This window comes from Oratosquilla oratoria, chromosome 37 (genome assembly GCF_046742065.1).
Source record: "Oratosquilla oratoria isolate Oo_2021 chromosome 37, ASM4674206v1, whole genome shotgun sequence".
NCBI lineage: Eukaryota > Metazoa > Arthropoda > Malacostraca > Stomatopoda > Squillidae > Oratosquilla > Oratosquilla oratoria.
In genome coordinates this window covers 19,056,547-19,078,909 of record NC_134813.1, presented here as the reverse complement: position 1 = coordinate 19,078,909, position 22,363 = coordinate 19,056,547, and the positions used below count along the sequence as shown (strand labels likewise).

Sequence of the window (22,363 nt, the reverse complement as noted above, 5' to 3'; positions counted from 1 at the left end):
GGTAACAGCGACATCAATCCGATAATTTTTATGACAGTCTGTTGGTGTACTAGGCTAAGGCTCTGTGGAGGTGATCTTACGGCCGATAGCAGTGGGTTCGAATCCTGCATGTGACTGTCATAAAAATTACTAGCGAATTTCTCTCATAGTTACAATGACGAAAAGCGTAAAAGGGATTTGTTCCGATCCTTACCCCTTGCCAACAGGTGCACTTGGGCCTTGTGTAAAACGTGTAAAACAGGAATTGGGGTCGCAGATTAGTGATCTTTCCTATCCTCGGGAATCAGTTCGATTCCAGGTTTCAAGGCTTTTAAGTGTCTGTTGGTGTAGTGGGCTAAGGCTCTGTGAAGGTGATCTTACGGCCGATAGCAGTGGGTTCGAATCCTGCATGCGACTGTCATAAGAATTATCGTATATATATATATACATATACATATATTATATATATCATCCAGGAGGTGCTCAGATAAGAGGGAGGGTGGAGGGGTGTGGAGTGTATTCAGGGATGGAATGGGTGGAAATTGTTTTATGCCTTTCCCTTTTTGGCTACCTCCCTTGTAAGGGGGAAAAAGCCTTGGTATATGATGATATATATATGTATATATACATATATATGTATATATATATACACACACACATATATATATATACATATATATATATATATATATATATATATATATATACATACCGTATTTTTCGGACCATAAGGCGCGGGCAAAATCTTTAAAATCGGCCAAAATTGGGTGGTGCGCCTTATCGTGAGGTGCGCCTTATGTGTGGCTTCATTGCAAAAAAAAAATGCCTCGGACAGTGACGTACTATTTTCACACGTTTCGTAGCTAGCCTGCCGATGGCGACAGTGCATAGGCCTAGCAAAAGTTACAACCAAGTTATAATCAAGATGCATGTATCTTGACAAGAAAATTGCAAAAACTTCAACAGTTTTCGAGTCCATGCCACCGCATTCATTAACGCTATCATGGCTATGACATGATAGCGTCTACAACAAAGACAGCCATTCTACATTGGTCTAGTCTCGCTCCACTCCGACTGTAGTCATTTGGGTATTTTTTAAGTTTCGACCGTGGGCGCAATATAGCAATAGAAAATTAATTATTAATTTTGTAAATTCAAATGTATCAACGTAATATGCAATTTTGTGGGCGGAAATGAAAAAATATTACCTTGCTACAAGCAAATATGCTAATGAACGAATTCGGTAGCATAGGAACTGTATACCCCGCAAGCTGAGTGGTTGAAAAGCCCGCCAACGTGTCTCACGACGACGACAACGAGGACGAGCTGGATGACATTTAATTTGCAGGTAACGATTTATTAAACACAGGTTAGGTTAGACGTCGGCATCTATCATAACAAACATGGCGTACCATTCGTCCGACAAGACTTCGTTAATTACAAAATCTGTTTTAGTAACTTTTTTCGTTTTTTATTTCCGCTCACAAAATTGCATATTACGTTGATACATTACAATTTACAAAATTAATAAATTTTTTATTGCTATATTGCGCCCATGGTCGAAACTAAAAATTTACCTTCATTTGTAATCTTGTGTTTTTACGTGAATAGAGAATTCCGGGAATAAAACTGCTAATGCTGGTTTTATTCCCTACAATTCCCATAACGTGTTTATGTTGTTTTTTTAGGGGTATTGGTAGGGCAGACCATCCATGGAGGTGGTCTGATTGCACTGACCAAAATGAAAAAATATATCATTTATTTTTGTAATTTTGCTAAATCCCAAACGATTTTTCTCATTCGACAACGAAAATGATCAGTTCTGTATGTACTCACATAAGCATGATTACCCGATGACGAGACCAGCAGCGCCTTATGGTCAGGTGCGCCTTATGTAAGGACGGGGAAGAGCAAATTATGGGTGCGTCTTATGGTCCGAAAAATACGGTATATACATATATATATATATATATATATATATATATATATATATATATATATATATATAATGCCTTCTCGTGTTGGATAATGCTTCTGCTCACCCTCCAGGTTTGGAAGATGACTTGGTTGCTGAGTCTGATATTATTAAGGTCAAATTTCTGCCACTTAACACAACACCTCTACTCCAACCTATGGATCAACAGGTCATAGCTAACTTTAAGAAACATTACGCTAAAGCCGTGCTTCATGTTTCCAAGTTACTAACAACACTCAGTTAACTTTGAAATAATTTTGGAAAGACCATTTTGATATCCTGAATTGTGTTAATCTTATTGATAATGCATGGAACCAAGTGAAATCTAGAACCATGAATTCAGCATGGCGGAACCTTTGGCCAGGCTGTGTACCAGAGAGAGACTGAGGGGTTTGAAACTGCTGGATCTGCTGCTGCTGTCGAGGACAATGCTATTGTTGAAGATATTGTTTCTATGGGAAAAAGTATGGGTTTGGAGGCCGACAGTGAAGATATTGAAGAGCTGGAGGAAGACCACAATACTGAGCTTACCACTGAAGAGCTTGTACACCTTCAAAATGAACAGCAAAAGAAATTGGCTGAGGAACAGTCCTCTGAGGAGGAGGAAAGAATTGAAGATATGCCAAGTATTTTAATCAAAGAAATTTGTGCTAAATGGGGTGTTGTTCAAAAGTTTGTAGAAAAATACCACCCATACACCGTGGTAGCACACAGAGTAGTACATCTTTTCTATGACAATGTCATGTCACATTTCAGAAAAAAAAATATAGCACATGCTAAAATAACAAAAATTGGAAAGGTTTTTAGTGAAAGAAAAAAAGGAAAGAAACCCAAGAGAAAGATTTACCTGAGCCAAAGACAAAAGAAGAAACACCTGAACAAGAATCACCAGAAGTTTTTATGGAAGGGGATTCCCCTTCCAAGCAATAATTTGCCCCTTTCCTCCCTCATCTCCATACACCTATGCCATCACATTGCAGCCAGAAGGGTACAGTATATACATTACATAATAACTGTACAGTGTTGCTTTGTCATAAAATTTACTCCTGTTATATTTTTTGTTTGATTTACACTTTTATGTTTTATTTATTATATGGTATATAAAAGTGTAATTAGGTAAATAAGCATTCATCTGGTGCTTGGGAACTAATTAATCTCTTTTACATTATTTGTAATGGAAAAATATTATTTGGTTTTCGAATAATTCGGTTTAAGTACAGATTTTTTTAATGAATCATGTTCGAAAACCGAGGTTTTACTGTATGCATATATGTATATGTATATATATATATATATATATATATATATATATATATTTATATATATATATATATATATATATATATATATATATATTGGAGAACGTGGCAAAATATTTTCTTTAAGGCATATTGAATTATATGCAACAGCAAATTGAGCTCTGATGAGTTTCCGATGAAGAGTTTCAAGTCTTCTGAAGATCTCTCTAGCATGGAGAGGTAAAGAAAAAACCAAGTTGCCGATAGAAGCCATCTAATGGGTAGAACAGGATACAAGACGTTTCGCTAATCACAGTTAGCATTTTCAATTGTAACAATAACAGAGAAATGGATGATTATAAATACAGAAAGTAAACACTAGGAAAGATTACAAAGAGGTTGACCGTTACTCTGGTCTAAAACTGGGAAAGGACACATTGAATATCGGGGAAGGGAACGTGGGAAGGGGAACTGTGACCACTGGGAAAGGACACTTAGATGACCGTTACTGTGGCCTGGGTGTCCGTCGCAGCCGGAGTGACTGCTCATGAGAGGGCTGATTTGTCTCGTAGCTGGGTTGTCTGGTTTGGTGGATTCTGAATGGTTTGAGGCTGGGAAGGATGGTGGGGGCTTCCTGTTGGGTGTTCAATGTAGGCTGGCTGTATTTAATGTGGAGGGCCTCAAGGACTTATTGACCCACTGTCGGAGAATGAGATAAGATGGACAGATATTCTGTATATTTCAACCACTATCTGTGGACCTCTTCAGCAGAATGATACATAGTGTCAAGTATGAGAGTATATATAGCTAAGAAGGGTACATTTGGGGACAGGGAAAAGGGGGGACTCAGGTTATGTGTTCTTGATGAGGTCGGGGCGGAGGTTGACCGATAGTGAGGTCAAGCCCGGCTGCTTTAGAGATGGACTTCTTAGCAGCCATCCAAGTTATGCAGTGTGGGGACCACTGACCTTTGGAGGTATTGAAATTATGTATATTTTTAATAGGAGAGGATTCTATAATTTTCCTTCGAATGTACCCCTTCTTAGCTATATATACTCTCGTACTCGACACTATGTATCATTCTGCTGAAGAGGTCCACAGATAGTGGTCGAAATATACAGAATTTCTGTCCATCTTATCTCATTCTCTGACAGTGGGTCAATAAGTCTTATTTTACAAATGTGCTACTACATTCAACCTTCCTTATATATATATATATATATATATATATATATATATATATATATATATATATATAATAACAGTATATATTTATATATATAATATACAGTACATATTTATATATATACATACATATATCAAAGGCTTTTCCCCCTTACATACATATTCATATTCTTTCACTTTTTTCTCAATTTGGATAGCAAGTTTATGTCCCACGTATTTCATTCCTTCTGTAAACTTATGTATCTAGCAGGGTTGCTATCCAAATTAAGAAAAAAAAAAGCGGAAGAAATTTACCTAAGACCTGGGGTATTGGTTGCATGTTACTGTGGCAAAGTAGCATGAAGTTGATACTTTAGGGTCTATATGGGGCACCCCTACGGACCAGAGCCACACATCATTTTGTCTCTGATAGAGGAAGTCTCTGTACATAGAGAAATGATGACGTTTTTATTATACTGCAACTGTCTCTCCATTATGCTGTCCCCCAACCCCTTGTTAGTATCCTGTACCATTTCTATCAATATTCATTTCCAAGTCTTTCCACTTGAGTCGTATGAGGCGACAAAAAACGGGATGGGGATAGGACTAGGAATCCTGCTACCTGTAGCCCCAAAGGGGACATTCCTAAAAAGAAATAAATAAAATTTAAAAAAAAAATTAAAAATAAAATCAAGGCATAACAGGGTCTAGGAGTTTTCCAACCAGTACCATAAGGTTTGAGTCTTTTAATGTGTGTGGATGTGGTACAGATGAAAGTAAAAGGGCAGAGATAGGCAGTATGTTTGTGGGAAGAAAGGTGGGTGTGTTGACATTGAGTGATATTAAGTTCAAAAGGGAGGGGCGAGTGTGAGTTTGACAGTGTAGTTGGGAGGTTCTCAGGAGTGAAGAGAGGACGAGGGAGAGAAGGGGTGGCTCTACTAGTAAGTGAAGAGATAGGTAAGCGCGTAGTGGAGTGGAAGGAGGTTTATTCAAGGTTCATGTGGATGGAAGTGAAGCTGGGAAGTGAGATGTGAGTTTTTGTAAGTGCGTATGGGCCTGGTAGTGAGAAGAGCGTAGAGGAAAGAGGGGCTTTTTGGATGGATTGAAATGAGTGCATAGAGGGATTAGGGAGAAATGTCAATGTAGATGTATTGGGAGACCTTAACGCTAGGGCAGAAAATGAACCAATAGACGGACTGATTAGGAAGTATGGAGTTCCAGGAAAAAATTGTAGCGGAGGTTTGATGGTGGAGATGTGTATCGAAAGAGAGTTGATGATAGCAAATACAGTGCTTAGGAAGAAAGTCAAGCATAAGTACACATGAGAGAGGGTGGTGGAAGGAAGGGTGGTACATAGAGCGTTAATGGACTATATAGTGGTGACCAGGAGTATAGTAGGAAGAGTTAAGGATGTACATGCTCTAAGGGGAATATCAGATCATTTTTGGTGGAAGGTAAATTGAGGGTGGAGAATAGGTGGAAAAAGAGGAAAAGAGCAGAAGGTAGGGAGGTATGTAGAGTAAATTGCTTAAATAAGAAGGAAAAGGAGAAGGTGTATAAGAAGAAGCTGAGAGAGAAGTGGGAGGGAGTGAAGGATAGAGTAGAACTAGGAATGGAGAAAGAATGGGGATGGTTCAAGGAGGTAGTCATAAGGTGTGCAAAGATGATGTGTGGAACAAGGAGGATGGGAGGAAATAGAAGGAAGGGTAGTGGGTGGTGGGATGAGGACTCAAAGAAGGGTGTAGAAGAGAAGAAGCGAGCTTTCACAGATTGGTTACAAAATAGGACGAGGGAATCATATGAGAGGTACAAAGTAAAGAGAAGAGAAGTAAAGCAAAAGATAAAGGAGGTAAAGAGGAGAGCAGATGTGAAATGGGATAAGAGTATGACAGAATTTTTTTTAAATTAATAAAAAAAAGTTTTGGAAAGAAATTAAGAGAGGAAGAGGAGGCGAATCAAGTAGAGAAGAAAAGGTAAAATGTGCAAATGGAGTGACGATAATGGAAGAGAAGGCAGTGAGAGGACGATAGGCAGATTATTTTAGGGAGTTGCTAAATGTGAAGGAGGATAGAGAGGGAAAGGTAGTTGTAGTGGAAAGCACTAAGAAAATGAGAGTGATGAGTGAGAAAAATGGAGGAGAAATAAGGAAGGATGAAATGTAGGCAGCTGTTAAGATGATGAGAGCAGGTAAGGCACTTGGGTTGGATGTATGCCATGCAGAATGTCTAAAAAAGGAGGTACAGTGATGGTGGACTAGCTGGTGAGGTTATTTAATGTTTGTTTAAGAGAGGGTAGAGTGCTGGAGGAGTGCCTGTATAGTTCCACTTTACAAGGGAAAAAGGGACAAATGTGAGTGAAGTAGTTTCAGAGGGATCAGTTTGTTAAATGTAGTTGGGAAGGCTTATGGGAAGGTCTTGATTGAGAGGATTAGGAGAGGAACAGGGAGTAATTGGTGAGGAACAGTGTGGGTTTAGGAGAGGTAGGGGTTGCACAGATCAGATTTTTGTGGTAAGACAGATATGTGAGAAAGCTTTAGGAAAAGATAAGGATGTTTTTTGGGCTTTTATGGATCTAGAAAAGGTTTATGACAGGGTAGACAGGAAAGCACTGTGGGAGGTATTACAGATATATGGGATAGGAGGAAAGCTGTGAAGAGCAGTCAATAATATTTACGAGAGTAATAGAGCCTGTGTTGGGATTAGAAATGGAGAGAGTGAGTGTTTTGAGGTAAAGGTAGGACTTCGTCAGGGATGTGTTATGTTGCCCTGACTCCATTTCCAGATTTTGTCCAGGTCTTCTTGTAATGATTTGCAATCTTCCTCTGTACTTACTCTCTTTAGTAGTTTCGCATCATCTGCAAAGAAGTTTATGTAACATTCCACACCTTCATCCATATCATTTATATACAAGTATATGGCAAACATTATCGGAGCCAATACAGAGCCTTGTGGGACTCCACTTATCATTTCCTCCCAATTTGAGTTCTTGTCCCTGAGTACCACCCTCATTTCCTCCCGTGTGTGTGTATTTACCTAGTTGTATTTTACGGGAAGGGGAGCTATGCTCGTGGTGTCCCGTCTTCATATCTCATTTTATCTAAACCTTTTTTTAAATTTATGTATTGTTTTTGCACACACCACTTTCTCATCTAACTTGTTCCAACTGTCTATTACTCTGTGAGGAAAGCTGTTATTTTTCACATCTCTTCTATAGCTGTCTTTCTTGATTTTCTTTCCGTGTCCTCTTGTATTTCTGTCATCCCATTTTATCAGATTCTCTCTATCAATAATTTCTATGCCTTTCATGATTCTGTAAATAGCTATCAAATCTCCTCTCTCTCTTCTTTGCTCTAGTGTCTGTAGTTCAAGTTTTGCTAGTCTCTCTTCATATGATAGTTTTGAGAGTGTTGGTGCCAATTTTGTAATTGCTCTTTGTATTCTTTCAAGTTTTTTTATACATTTTTTTTGTACTTGGTGACCATATCGTTGCTGCAAATTCCAATCTTGGTCTTATCAGAGTGATTAGAATTTTCTTCACCATTTCTTCATCCAGGTATGTAAATGCCACTTTGATTCTTATTAAATTATAAGTTTCTCCAAAAATCTTATTTATATGTTTCTCAGGTGACATATTATTCATAACAATGACTCCCAGGTCCTTCTCATTTTCTACTTTTTTTATTCCTTCTTCTCCCAATTTATATGATCCTGTTATTCTGTTTTTGCTTTTTCCAAATTCCATTATACAGGTACTCCTCGTTTAACGACGACAATTGGGACCAGCGCGCCGTCATTAACCGAATTAGTCGTTAAGCGAAAGTGTATACATATACGTACATGTACTGTATGTACAATGTCCAGCAATACATGTATCTTTATTTTCGTGTATTTTCCCTCTTTTATACAGTACATTAAAGCTTTATTTACTATTTATTTACGATGGTTAGGTTCCTAAAATTACCGTATATGACCAAATCCACGTATGCTGACATTCCATATTGAATACCGGGGTATTTTTTTTAGTTTCGACCATGGGCGCAATATAGCAATAGAAAATTAATTATTAATTTTGTAAATTAAAATGTATCAACGTAATAAGCAATTTTGTGGGCGGAAATGAAAGTAAAAATTCCTTGCTACAAGAAAATATGCTAATGAACGAAGTCGGTAGCATAGGCTCGGGACGCCATCTTGTCTGCCAACGTCTCTCACGACCACGTGTAGGATGACATTTAATTTGCAGGTAATAATTTATTAAACACAGGCTAGGTTAGTTTAATTTAGGTTAGACGAATTAATTTATCGTCCTTTCATTTCTTCGACATCGGCATCTATCATAACAAACATGGTGTACCATTCGTCCGACATGACTTCGTTACTTACGAAATCTGTTTTAGCATTTTTTTTTCATTTCCGCTCACAAAATTCCATATTACGTTGATACATTATAATTTACAAAATTAATAATTAATTTTCTATTGTTATATTGCGCCCATGGTAGAAACTAAAAAATATACCACTATCGGTATACACTGTACCCCAGGTAGTTTTTGCAGCTTGCAGGATGGTAATGTAGACCTAAGCTTCAGAACACTTTACCTCACAGCTAATATCCACCGTACAAGTTCACTTATAACATCATACAAATTTGCCTCAGCCAACTTAATTATCGTACACGACGTCGTAACTTCGGGAGATTTACGTTAAACGACGTCATAAAGCCCGTCGTTACTCAGAGTTGTCGCTAACCGAGTAGGTCGTTAAACGAGGAGTACCTGTACTACACTTTCTAGTGTTGAACTCCATCTCCCACTTCCTACTCCATTCCTGTACTTTATTCAGATCACTCTGTAGTGACTCACAATATTCTACTGTGTTCACTTTTTTCAACAGTTTTGCATCATCTGCAAAGAAACTCGTATAACTTTCAATTCCGTCATCCATATCATTAATATATATAGCAAACTTTATTGGGGCCAGAACTGTTCCTTGTGGAACACCACTTATTACTTCATCCCATTTTGAGTGTCTCTTATCACTACTCTCATTTTTCTTTCTTGCAAAATTTTTTCCATCCATTTAAGCAGTTTGCCCTGTATTCCTCCTTCAGTTTATAATTTCTTAAGCAACTTCTTGTGTGGTACTTTGTCAAAAGCTTTTTTTAGGTCTAGAAATGCACAATCAGCCCATCCATCTCTTTCTTGTATTATATCTATTAGCCTTGAATAGAAACATATTAAATTGGTGACGCATGATCGTCCTTGTCTGAATCCAAATTGCCTGGGATTTAGCACATTGTTTTTTTTTTTTTACATATTTTACCCATCTACTTTTGACAATTCTTTCACAAATTTTTGCTATTGTACTTGTTAGAGAGACTGGTCTATAGTTGGTAGGGTCTTCTTTATTTCCCCCTTTATATATAGGTAATATATTTGCTTTTTTCCAATCTTCTGGAACTTTTCCTTCTTTCAAGGAACTGTTTATTATACTATGTATTTTGTCTGCCAGTTCATTCCTGCATTCTTTCAAAATCCAGTTTGCTATTTCATCTGGTCCATGCGATTTTCTGACATCAAGATTACTCAAGTGTTTCAATATTTCATTTTTTGTTACTTCTATTTCTTTCATGGGGGGGACTTTCTCTTTCCATTCGATCTCTTCAGGTTGTATGTTCTCCCTTGTAAACACCGATTTAAAATGCTTGTTCATAATTTCCGCCATTTCTATTTCCTCTGTGTATTCAACTCCTCCTTGTCTTAATTTCTCCAAATCTTGTTTGTTTTTCAGTTTGCTGTTTACAAATCTGTAAAATAGTTTTGGTTGATCTTTACATTTTTCTATGACATCTTGTTCATATTTTCTCTTTTCCTCTTTGCACGCTTGTACATATTCTTTTCTATAACAAGTACATATTTTCCATTTTTCAGGTCTTTTGTGTTTTTTCATTTGGTACAACCTTTGTCTCTTTTGTCTTTAACTCCCTACAACTTTTGTTGTACCAGCACTTTACATTTTCTTTTTCTTTTTTTTGTCTTGGGACATACTTTTCCACTCCTTTTTTATTTTAGTCAAAATATTCCATTTCTCTTCCACTGTTGTTTCTTCTTTGTATATTCCTTCCCAGTTTTCTTTTTGAAAGAATTCTCTTATTTTATCAAAGTTTGTTTTTTCATACATCATTCTTCCTTTTCTATATTGTTCATTTCTTTTCATGTATTTTTCCTCATTTAGTTCCAGTTCAATCAGTATATGGTCACTTTTACTTATTGGTGTTTTATATTCAATCTTTTCTACTATTCTATGTTCAGATGTAATTATTAGGTCTAGTCTCGATGGTTCTTCTTCATTTCTATACCTAGTGTTCTCCTGTATCCACTGTGTCATTGTATGGTCAATAATCATCTCCAGTAGAACATTTCCCCATGAGCCGTCTCCACCCTTTACTGTCATCTCTTTCCAGCAGACTTCTTTGCAATTAAAGTCGCCCATCATAACTATTTTTCCTCCATCTTCCATTATCTTAATGTTATCTTTGTGTCCTCTAACATACTTTTATGTTGACTCTCTTCCCACGAGGCTGTTTATGGAGGCACATAATTTATCGCAAACTTTCTGTCCTTCTTATCTCTGTCTTTCATTTCGATCATAATCATCTCTACTGTATTATTTCCATATGTGACACTCTTCACGTTTATATCCCTCTTAGTCAGGAACATAACTCCACCCCCTTGCTTTGTCTCTCTGTTTCTAATCCAATAATTATATGCATCATGTCCTACACTGTTGGGTGGTAGTGGACCTTTTAATTTTGTTTCTACAATTCCCATTATGTCCGGTTCTTTTTCCTTCAGATAATCATTCAGCTCATTCAATCCTGTTATTAATCAATCTATATTTGTGTAAGACACTCATAGTTTTCTGCCACTTCCATTGTATTTTCTGTTTCCCTTTTGTTTTTCTGTAGTATGTCGAATGTCCTTAGTTTCATATTCACTACTCTCCAATAGAATTTCTCTTTTTCTGACTCTGTTCTGTTCTCATTTTTTTCCTTAGCTTCATATCTTTTCATTTTTTCCTCCTCTCTTTCCTCTTTATTCATTTCCCTTTTTATCCATACCTTTTTATATTGTTCACTTGCTGCTAGTTTCCCTGTTTTTGATAAGATATTCTCTGCTGTCGTTTGTGACCTGAATTTAATCTTAATTGGTCTGGTCTTATCTGTACTGTACTTTCCGAATCTAAACATCTCTTCAATTTGTTTCATGATTTCAGGTTCAGCTTCCTGAAGTAATTCTAGTAATCTGCTTACTTTTTCATTTTCCTCATTGATTCTTGTGGTTCTATCTGGGTTGTGTTTCTCTTCCATCCCTAATATAATTATACATTTCTTTTTATCTGCTAAGTCTCTTACTATATTCTCCTTTTGTCTCATCACTTTAATAACTGAGTCTTCAGTTTGTTCTTTCATTTGCTGTTTAATTATGTCAGTAAATGCAACTTTACTGTTTTCTTGGATTGTCCTCCAACCCTTAGCTTCTTTATCTATGGCCTCTTTGTTGTCTTTATTTTTCCTCTTTAATTCTTCATTCTCTTCTTTTCTTTTAACTGTCTTTTTAATTCTTCTATTTCCTTAGTTAAGTTTTTGTTCGTCTTTTCTAGTTCTTCCAATCTTTCAACCCTTTGCGCAATATTTGACATTCTACCGAACCTAATCTCACAATGTTCGGTCATTTGTTCAAGTTTTTCCTCTAGTCTTGCCAGTTGGGGGTGGTTGGTATCTGCCCCCCCCCCTCATTAAATCCATGGAAATTATTATCCTCACCTTCTATTGTGCTGCTCTTTTCTATGTTTCTAATCTTACATTTTTGTTAGTCCCTTCATCGTCACTAAATTGCTCTGGCCCGCGCTTGTTTACATGGCGTCTGCCTGCCTGGACCAAGTCCTCTCCTTCCTCATTTCCTTCCATTTCCCTCAGTAATCCCTCCCCTTCTCCTTTTTCCTCACTTTCCCACTACACCACGAGCAATCCCCTTCCCTGCAAATACAATAGGTACTTCCTTTGCATTGAGATCCACGAAAATTTGACTTTTTCTTCAGGACGTCAATCCTTGCCGTCTGTCCGACGTAAGTGTGTGTGTGTGTTTATATATTTATATATATATATATATATATATATATATACATATATATATCTTATATATGTATATATATATATCTTATATATTTATATATATATATATATATATATATATATATATATATATATGCTGATAAGAACGCAGGTACGTGTGTTCACTTATGCAAAGTAGACCGCTTGGAAAAAGAAACTAACGAAGCAGAGCGCTTTTGTATATGACATCTTCAGTGCAAAAAGTGCACTGAAGATGTAATATACAATAGCGCTCTGCTTCTTTAGTTTCTTTTTCCAAGTGGTCTACTTTGCATATATATATATAACATGTATATACATATATATATGTGTGTGTATATATATATTATATATATATATATATATATATATATATATATATTTCACAAATCAATGTTACATTTTCGAAAAATTCTCACTGCAGTACCAGTGAATGAAAGTTGTCTTATCCTGACTCATGAAACTAATAGTAATTATATCGCACCTATTGCTCTTTTCCATATTTAGGACTCATAATTTGATAGACTAGAAAAATCATATTTTTATTGTTGTTCTTCTAGTTTTTTTTTTTCTGGGCGACATGTAGTACCCACACACTCTTATTTCATATTCGATGTTCCGCTTGCTTTCGTGAGGTTATATCATACTCCAAACAACGGACAAATCGGAGGACACAAAAGGCGTACTTACTCGGTTTAATTTGAAATGCAAGTAATGTTCTTCGGTAGGGGGCAACCAGATGTCCTTCTGCATCGTGAACACCCGTATCTTCCCCTGGCTTTGGCCATATGCACAGCCTTGTAAAAAATGGAAAATAGATTTGTTACTGGATGTCTATCTAGCACAAAAATGAGCAAGTAATGTGATAATGTACTAGGAATGAAAAACACTAAAGTAATTATGAGAATTCCAATGTCCATTTTCTTTTATCAGAAAACGAAATACTGACTGAATGATATAATGAAAATATGAACATGTTTTCAAATGTATAAGAAAGTTTATGTTGCAGTTTTATGCTTTGCATAGCTGTCATTATATCATAAAGTGAAATGTCAAATGCATTGTAGATGAGTATATTGCAAATTACCATATGATCTATAAGGAACGAGCTTATCTTCAGTCAGATAAATGTGAATATTTTTTTGTTGCCCAGGTAGGCCTACACTTGAAACACCACTTATAAATGAATGTCCCTCACCGATGATGTAATGTACGTTTTTCCTAAGATATGTATCCCAGATTTTAAATCTTCATGCATATATATATATATATATATATATTTATATATATATATATATATATATATATATATATATATATATATATATATGGCATAAGTTGGAATAAGAAACACAGGAGTCTTAACCTGAGTTTATTCCTGATTAGTTTTGCAGATATGCTATACTAGTCAGGAATAAACTCTGACTATTCCTGTGTTTCCTACTCCCACTCCCCTCATCACCATCTTGTTTCTCACTCCATCCAACCTAGTAACCTCTACCATACTTCTCAGGTATTTCATCTCAAATACATTCAAACTTTTCCTCTCTACCTCTTGTAAAGTTCATGTCTCTACCCCTTACAAAGTCGTCGGCACAATCACCCCTTCATACAATCTCCTCTCTGCATCCATTCCCAGAAGCCGAATTCTCATGACACTTTTTATCCACCAAAGCCTTTGCTTGCTTCTCTCAGTTTACAGTTTATCTCTACCTCCACTCCTCCCTTTCCTTCCACATGCGACCCCAAATACCTAAAGCTATCCATTTCCTCCAGCAACTATCCTTTAAAACTTACTTCCAACTTGCTGCTATCCTTTACCCTTGTACATCTCATCGCCTTTTTTCTAACCACATTTACTTTCAACTTTCTCTTATCATATACCTTCCCAAACTCCGTCACTAACTTTCTTAATAACCCTTCTGAACCTGCCACAAGCGCAGTGTCGTCAGCAAACAACAACTGGCTCACCTCCCACTTCTCTTCATTTTCTTTAATCATTTCCAGTCCCCTGCCCATTATCCTCGCCTTTACCTCCCGCACCACCACATCCATGTACATATTGAACAACCACGGCAATATGACACATCCTTGACGCAGTCTTATCTTTACCTCAAACCACTCACTCTCTACATTTCCCATTCACAGTCTCTATTATTCTCGTCAAAAATCTTGACTGCCATTAACAGATTTCCCCCAATCTCATATATCTGCAACACCTCCCATAATGCCTTCATGTCTGCCTTTCCTAAACCCACACTGTTCCTCACCAATTATAATTAAAACCCTCCCATAACCCTTCCCAGCTACACTCAACAAACTGATCCCTCTAAAATTACTACACTCACGTTTGTCCCCTTGTCACTTGTAAGGCGGAACTAGATAGTCTCTTCCCCAATCCTCTATTACTCTACCTTCCTTTAGACATACATTAAACAACCTCACTAGCCAGTCCACTATTACTGTACCTCCCTTCTTCAGACACTCCTCATGACACCCATCTAACCCAGGTGCCTTATCATTTTCAGAGCTACTTGCACCTCGTCTTTTCTTATTTTCCTCCATTTTCCTCTCACCTCACCTTCCTCTTTTAATTTCTTTCCAAAACATCTATTTATTGCTTTCAAAATTTTCTGCCATACTCTCTCACATTTTATATCTACTTTCCTTTTTGCCTCCTTTATTTTTTTTTTCTTTATACCTCTCATAGTTTTCTTTCTTCCCACTATGCAACCATTCCGTTAATGCTTGTTTTCTCTCTTCTACTACCTTCTTCACTTCATCATCCCACCATTCACTACTCTTCCTTCTATTCCCTCCTATCCTTCGTGTTCCACATACCATTTTTGTACAACTTGTGACTCCCTCCTTGAACCATCCCCATTCCTCCTCCAATCCTACTTCTACTCTATCCTTCACCACCTCACACGCTTCTCTCAACTTCTCATACTCCTGCTCCTTTTTCTTCTCATCTAAACAGTTTACTCTAAGCACCTCTCTACCTTCCGCCCTATTCCTCTTTCTTCACCTATCCTCCATTCTCACCTTATATATATATATATATATATATATATATATATATATATATATATATATGTGCATTTACGTAGTTGTAAATACACACATATATGTATACATATATATTCCCCCACTCTCTCCCCTGAGAACATGGACATCCAAAACTCCTCCTACCATTTTCCTGTATACCTTTACATAGTCTACCAATGCCTTATCAACCATCCTTCCATCCACCACCCTCTCTCGTATGTACTTATGCTTGACTTTCTTCCTAAACAATGTTTTAGTTATCAACAAATCTCTTTCTAAACACTTTTCCGCCATTAACTCTACACTATGATTTTTACCTGGCACTCCACACTTCCCAACAACTCCATCTATTGGTTCATTCTCTAGTCTAGCATTAAGATCTCCCAGTACCACTACATTGACATTCCTCCCAAAATTCTTTACACACTCATTTAAGTATATTCAAAAAGCCTCAATTCCCTCTACACTTTTCTCTCTACCAGGCCCATATGCACTTACAAAGACCCACATCTCCCTTCCCAGTTTCACTTTCATCCACATTAATATTGACACCCTCCCCAGTACACTCCCAAACTCAAAATCATCCGTCCCTTTCAACTTAGTTTTACTAATGCAAACACATCCATCTTCCTTCTCACAAACATACTGCCTATCTCTTCCCTTTTGCTCTCATCTGTAACACACCCACACACATTAAAAAAAAACCAACATTGGGGTTCTGGGTGGAAAACTCCCAAGCTCTCTTTAGCCTTGACTTCTCATAGGAGTGTACCCATGGGATTACAGAGAGCAGGATTCCTAGTCCCACACTCTATCCCATTTTAGCCGCCTTTACGACCCAAGTGGCAAGACTCAGTGGCTGTATTCTTTTCCCCTACTACAGGAAGAGACAAAAAAAGAAATATATAGTTTAAAAAAATGTACAAGACAGTATTAATAGGATGTGAGGCAACATGACGGAGGGACAGTCGCAGTACAATAAAGCAGCATCATTTCTCTATGCTTAGAGATTTCCTCTAACATAGACAAGGTTATTTGAGGCTGTGGTGCGTAGGGGCGCCACATATAGTCCCTAAAGTATCGATTGCACGTTACTGCACAATTTACACCACACAATAACATGCAACCCCAGACGAGATATATGTATATATATGTATATATATACATATATAACTGGAGAGTGAGACAGGCCATCATGAGTATTGCTCTTTTCCTGTATGCTACAAATAAGTAAGATGAAAATAGTTAAATACACAAAGAAACAAAATGAAAGAGCTGGGAGTGTGGGCCATGGATAACTTATCACCTGAAAAACACATCGACAAAATTGTAAATGAAACTTAGATATTACTGATGAACATCAATTTGTTTCCCACTACATGGACAAAGAGATGATGAGAAAACATATATATATATATATATATATATATATATATATATATATATATATATATATATGCCAATAAGAACACGGATACGTGTGTTCACTTGTGCAAAGTAGACCACTTGGAAAAAGAAATTAACAAAGGATATCGCTTTCATATATTACATCTTTAGTGCAAAAAGTACATCTTTTTGCACTGAAGATTTAATATACGAAAGCGCTCTGCTTCGTTAGTTTCTTTTTGCAAGTGGTCTACTTTGCATATATATATATATATATATATATATATATATATATATATATATATATAATTTAGAATGCCTGTTCTCCCATAGGTTGGAATACCCAGCAACGACGTCATCTACGCAATAAGGTGAAGGATACAAAGAACAGAGATCAATCTTGTTCCTAATCTTACAGTAAACCATACAAAGTGAGATTGAAAAGTCTTGTGTAACATGTATAGTAAGTCTTTGTTTGGGAGCAGATGATATACATGAGAAAAAAAATGCGTCATATGTGTTTGGATCTGAAGAAGGGTTCAAATAAGGTGCCACACAAAAAATTTATCTTAAAGTAAATTTTGGAGGACTCAAAGGGAACATTCAGGAATGAATGAAGGATTTCTCAAAAGATAGACTTATGGGAACAGTAGTAGTAGTAATGGTAGTATACAAAATGTAGACCAGGGTTCATTCACTCCTATAACCTTTACGACTTCAGGAGGGATGGGTCCTAGAGCACAGGCATTTTACACTCGGCTGGCAGAGGTGATGGCTGAAAAGAAACAACAACCAAAAAGCAGCATTGTTTCATGGATGAGATGTAGACTGTCATACTCACTCCTAAGATCAGCCCTCCAATGCCTGAAAGGTACCAGGTCCCCACCGCTCAAATCAGCACATATACAAAACCTAGACTTTGAGCAGATGGTGATTGACAATAGGATAAATGCAATTCTGTATTAGGCACTAAAAAAAAAATAAAAGTGTCGTCGACCACATTCATTGGCGGGAGAGGGGCCAATGAACTGTGTCTGTGGGAGACAGAACCTGATTGCTTCCACCACACAGTTCCACGAGGATGGAGGTCATAGTAGTAGTAGTAGTAGTAGTAGTAGTAGTAATGAAAGGTGAGATGTCAGTTTGGAGGTGATTAGTGATAGTAGAATAATTCACAGTAGACTTTCTTCAGTATTAATTTCATAGTAGCATGCAGCCAATGTTTTAGGGACTTTTTTGAGGGCACCCTTATGGACTAGAACCACACACAATTTGTCTGTGTTAGAGTAAAAATTCTATTCCTAGAGGAATTACGTCAATTACGACTAACCGCCCTTTATGCTGTTCCCGTGAAACTGTTCTGTACCACTATTTTGAGTATACTTTTTATTTCCCCGTGTCCCTGTGGTAGGGGGAGGAAAGAATTCTGACTTCGTGATTCCTATGCCGAGTCGTAAAAGGTGACAAAGTGGGGCAGATGTTTACCCTACAAGAAGTCAAGTCATAAGAGGGTCTGGGAGGATAATTCCAACCAGAACCCTAAAAATTGGGTCATTAAATGTGCGTAGTTGTGATATAGTTGTGATACAGATGAGAGTAAAAGGGAAGAGATAGGTAGTATGTTTGTGAGAGGGAAGATGAATGTGTTGGAGATAAGTGGAACTAAGTTGAAAGGTAAGGGTGATTTTGAATTTGGGAGTGTGATGAGGAAGGTGTCAGCAGTGATGAGGAGGCGAGGGAAGGAAGCAGTAACTCTGCTGGTAAGTGATGAGATAGGAAAGCGCATGGTGGAATGGAAAGAAGTATCTTCAAGGTTAATGTGGGTGAAATTGAAACTGGGATGGAGGGTGTGGGTTTTTATAAGCGCATATGAACCTGGTAGCAAGAAGAGTGAGAATGTTAGGGAAGACTTTGGATAGATTTAAACTAGTGTATACAGTTTGGAGACAAATGTGAATGTAGTGATGTTGGAGATCCCAATGTCAATAGATGGTGTAGTAATGGAGAGATGATATTGGAGATATGTTAGAGAGGGAGATGATGATAGTAAACACAGTGTTTAAGAAGAGAGGCAAAAAATAAGTATTAAATTAATATCTATGTGAACAAGTTGCATAATCACGGCAAAGGAAACATGGACTGGAAGTGAAGCGTTTATTCCTGACGTTTCGTCTATTGACTTTGAGAAAGTCAATAGACAAAATGTCAGGAATAAACGCTTCACTTCCAGTCCATGTTTCCTTTGCCGTGTTTATGCAAAAATAAGTATACATGGAAAGGGTGGTGGATGGAAAGATGGTTAAAAAGGCATTAATAGTAGAATAGAAATTGAGACTGGAGAATAAGTGGAGAAAGAGGAAAAGGGCAGAAGGTAGATAAATATTTAGTGTTAACATTTTGAGTAAGGAGGAGGAGAAGGAATACCAGAAGATGAGAGAAGATTGAGAGGTAGTGAATGGTAGGAGGATGTAGGAGTAGAATAGGAATGGGCTTGAGGAAGTGATGGGGAGGATCAAAAGGAATAAAAGGAAGAGTAGTGAGTGGTGGGATGATGAGATGAAAATGGTAGTAGAAGAGAAAATGAGCATATGTGGATTGGTTGCGAAGTAGGACTCGGGAAACATATGAGGGGTAAGAGAAAAAGAAGTAAAACATAAGATAAAGGAAGAAAGAGGAGAACAGATGTAAAATGAGGTAGGAGGGTGACAGAAATATTTCAAAAGAATAAAAAGATGCTTTGGAAAGAATTTATGAGACTGAGGGGGAGAGTCAGGTGGAGAGTAAAGGTAAAAGGTGCAGATGGACAGATGTTAATGAAGTGAAGGCAGTAAGCAGAAGATGGATAGAGTCTTTTGAAGAAACTTTCAATGTGGAAGAGATTAGGGCGGGGATGATTTTTTAATGGGAAGCGCTAAGAAAATTACTGTTATGGGAGAGGAAAATGAAAAAGGTATAGGAAAAGAAGAGGCATGAACAATATTGAAAATTCTTAAAGCTGGTCAGGCATCTGGGTTGAATGGATGTTATGCGAAGGGTCTAAAAAAGAGAGGTGCGGTTATAGTGAAATGAGAGGCAGATACGAGTGTGATAGGCATGGGATTAGAGATGTTTGGAGATAGTGCTGGGACGTGGGAGGTGAGCTAGTTGTTATTTGCGGATTATACTGTGCTTGTTGTGGTAATAGAATGGTCTAAAACAAATAGTGATGGAGTATGGAAAGGTGTGTGATAGAAGGAAGTTCAAAGTCAATGTAATTAAAAGTAAGGTGATGAGATGTACAAGGGGAGAAGGTGGTAGCAAGTTAGAAGTAGGCCTTAAAGGAAATAGGCAGAAGGAAGTGGCTAGTTTTAAGTATTTGGGGTCGCATGTAATAGGAAATGGAGGACTGGAGGTGGAAGAAAAATGTAGGGCTAGGAAAGCAAGTACAGACGCTCCTCTACTTACGTTCATTCGTTTTACGTTTTTTCGATTTTACGTTTGAACTAACTGTAAAAAAAAAAATTGTAAACAAAAACAAAAATTGAGTGAATTTTTTAGTTTAGCGCGCTCTCCGTAGTTCAAACGATACTTGCGCATGACGCTGCGTCCATTGTTTACATTTCACAAACGATAAACTGATAATGCCTAGCCTCATCCTCCTCACCCTCCTCCTTCACCATCTCAATTTATGTTGCTTGAATTTAATTTAATTGAAATTAATGTTATTATTTTACAATGTTATGTGTATAATTAATGATTTAGGGGTGTTTTATAAGATACGGTAATAGAATTTACGGATTTATAGTACAGTAACAACTTACGTTCATTTTCAACTTACGTTCGGCCTTTCGGTACGTAACTAAAACGTAAGTTGAGGAGCATCTGTACTGTTAAGTCTTGGGGGATTGAAAAGTGTCATGAGAAAGAGGCATCTGGGAATGGATGCAAAGAGAAGATCATATGAAGGGGGCTGGTATATATAGGGCTGATGAAAGATTATTAGGAGGGTTTGGGCATATAGAAAGAACGAGTGAAGAAATTTTAACAAAAAGAGTGTGGAAAGTAGAAGTGGAAAGAGTGAAAATGAGGGGAGGAACAAAAATGTGATGGATGGATGAATGGGGTGAAAGAGGCTTTGAGCAAGACGGGAATGTCTGTGGAGTAGGGATGGGAGAAGGAAGGGATAGGTGTGAAGGAAGAATGGTCCCATCTGGATGATATTTTGATGCAGCCCAAAGGGATTTCTCTCTGTCTTCTCTATTTTTTGCATGAGTGGACAAGGGAGGATCGTCGTGTAAATGAAGTAGCACTGCTGTGGATGCAGTGTGTCTCGCTCCATTGCTCCTGACCTTAGCAGTGGGTAGGAGACTGTTATGACCCTTCATCCGCGAGGAGCTAAGGTTGTAGGTGGGAGCGGAATGAGTGAAAATGGGTACGTGCCATGGCTAGCTACCTCTCTTATATTATAGGTGGAAGTGGCACTTGGTATATAAGTAGGTATAGATAGGTAGATAGAAAGACAGACGGATAGATAGATAGATAGATAGACATATGAAATACAAATTTTCGGTTCTTTTGAATCCAAATAACAGGCAAGTACACAAATACTTTTATGTGGAATGCAAGGGCTTCAAGACAAAGGTAATGACCCAGTTTAGGACGAATGATGGAACCGAGGGAAAACCTACCAAACCAGGACCAGGTGCATAAGAGAAGAAATGGTAGTGGCTTCATTTTGCCTCTCCAGCAAATCCTCTCCCGGTCACAGATCCTCTTCGCCGGCTGAATTGAAAAGATCAATATTAATAGAAGAGTAAATACATTCAAATGTTAAATATTATGTGAATTTTTTAAATCAACATAGTTTTATATTTATCTGGGTGTCACCATTACACAGTCTGCCCTATACTCAGAAGGACCTCTAGTCAGAAGGCCCGGTAGTCAGAAAACCCAGTAGAAGGGCCAGTAGTCAGATTTTTTCAATGTTAGATATGGTATCATTTAGATGAAAGGAGCCGCTGCAATTTGCAGAACTTTAGGTTAGGTTAGTATATTTCATGAAGTATATTCTATATATCCTATTTAGTATATTTTATGAAGCAAATTTATATGAAGTATATTTTATCATTCAAGTGACATTCAGGGTATACAGTAATCTAGTACCTTATACTTATATATTGAAAGTGGTTCAATAAAATCAAAGATCATCCATACTCTGCTTGGAATTTCAACATGATCAACTATCCTTTCTCTGAAATTTTTAAATTTTTCCTCACGGAAAAAAGGCTACAATTTATCTTACTAATTTTCTGATTAGCGGGCCTTCTGACTAGCGGGCCTTCCGACTAATGGGCACTCTGACTAGTGGGCCTTCAGACTGGTGGGCCTTCTGAATACAACAGTTTCTGAATATAGGGCTGGACCCACCATTACACTATATGCT

At 37.4% G+C, this 22,363-nt stretch overlaps 1 protein-coding gene across 1 annotated transcript in view; it reads right to left on the bottom strand.

Moving 5' to 3' along the window:
- The window catches only part of LOC143019555 (uncharacterized), a 67,820-nt gene extending 46,114 nt beyond the window's left edge, over window positions 1–21,706 (bottom strand). The window contains exons 1-2 of the mRNA XM_076175289.1: window positions 21,609–21,706; window positions 13,198–13,304 (exon numbers count right to left, since the gene is read on the bottom strand). Coding sequence (XP_076031404.1) covers window positions 13,198–13,304; window positions 21,609–21,654 — 153 coding nt within the window. The 5' untranslated portion in view covers window positions 21,655–21,706. The remainder of the gene's footprint in view (window positions 1–13,197; window positions 13,305–21,608) is intronic.
- Between the last annotated feature and the right edge of the window lie 657 nt (window positions 21,707–22,363).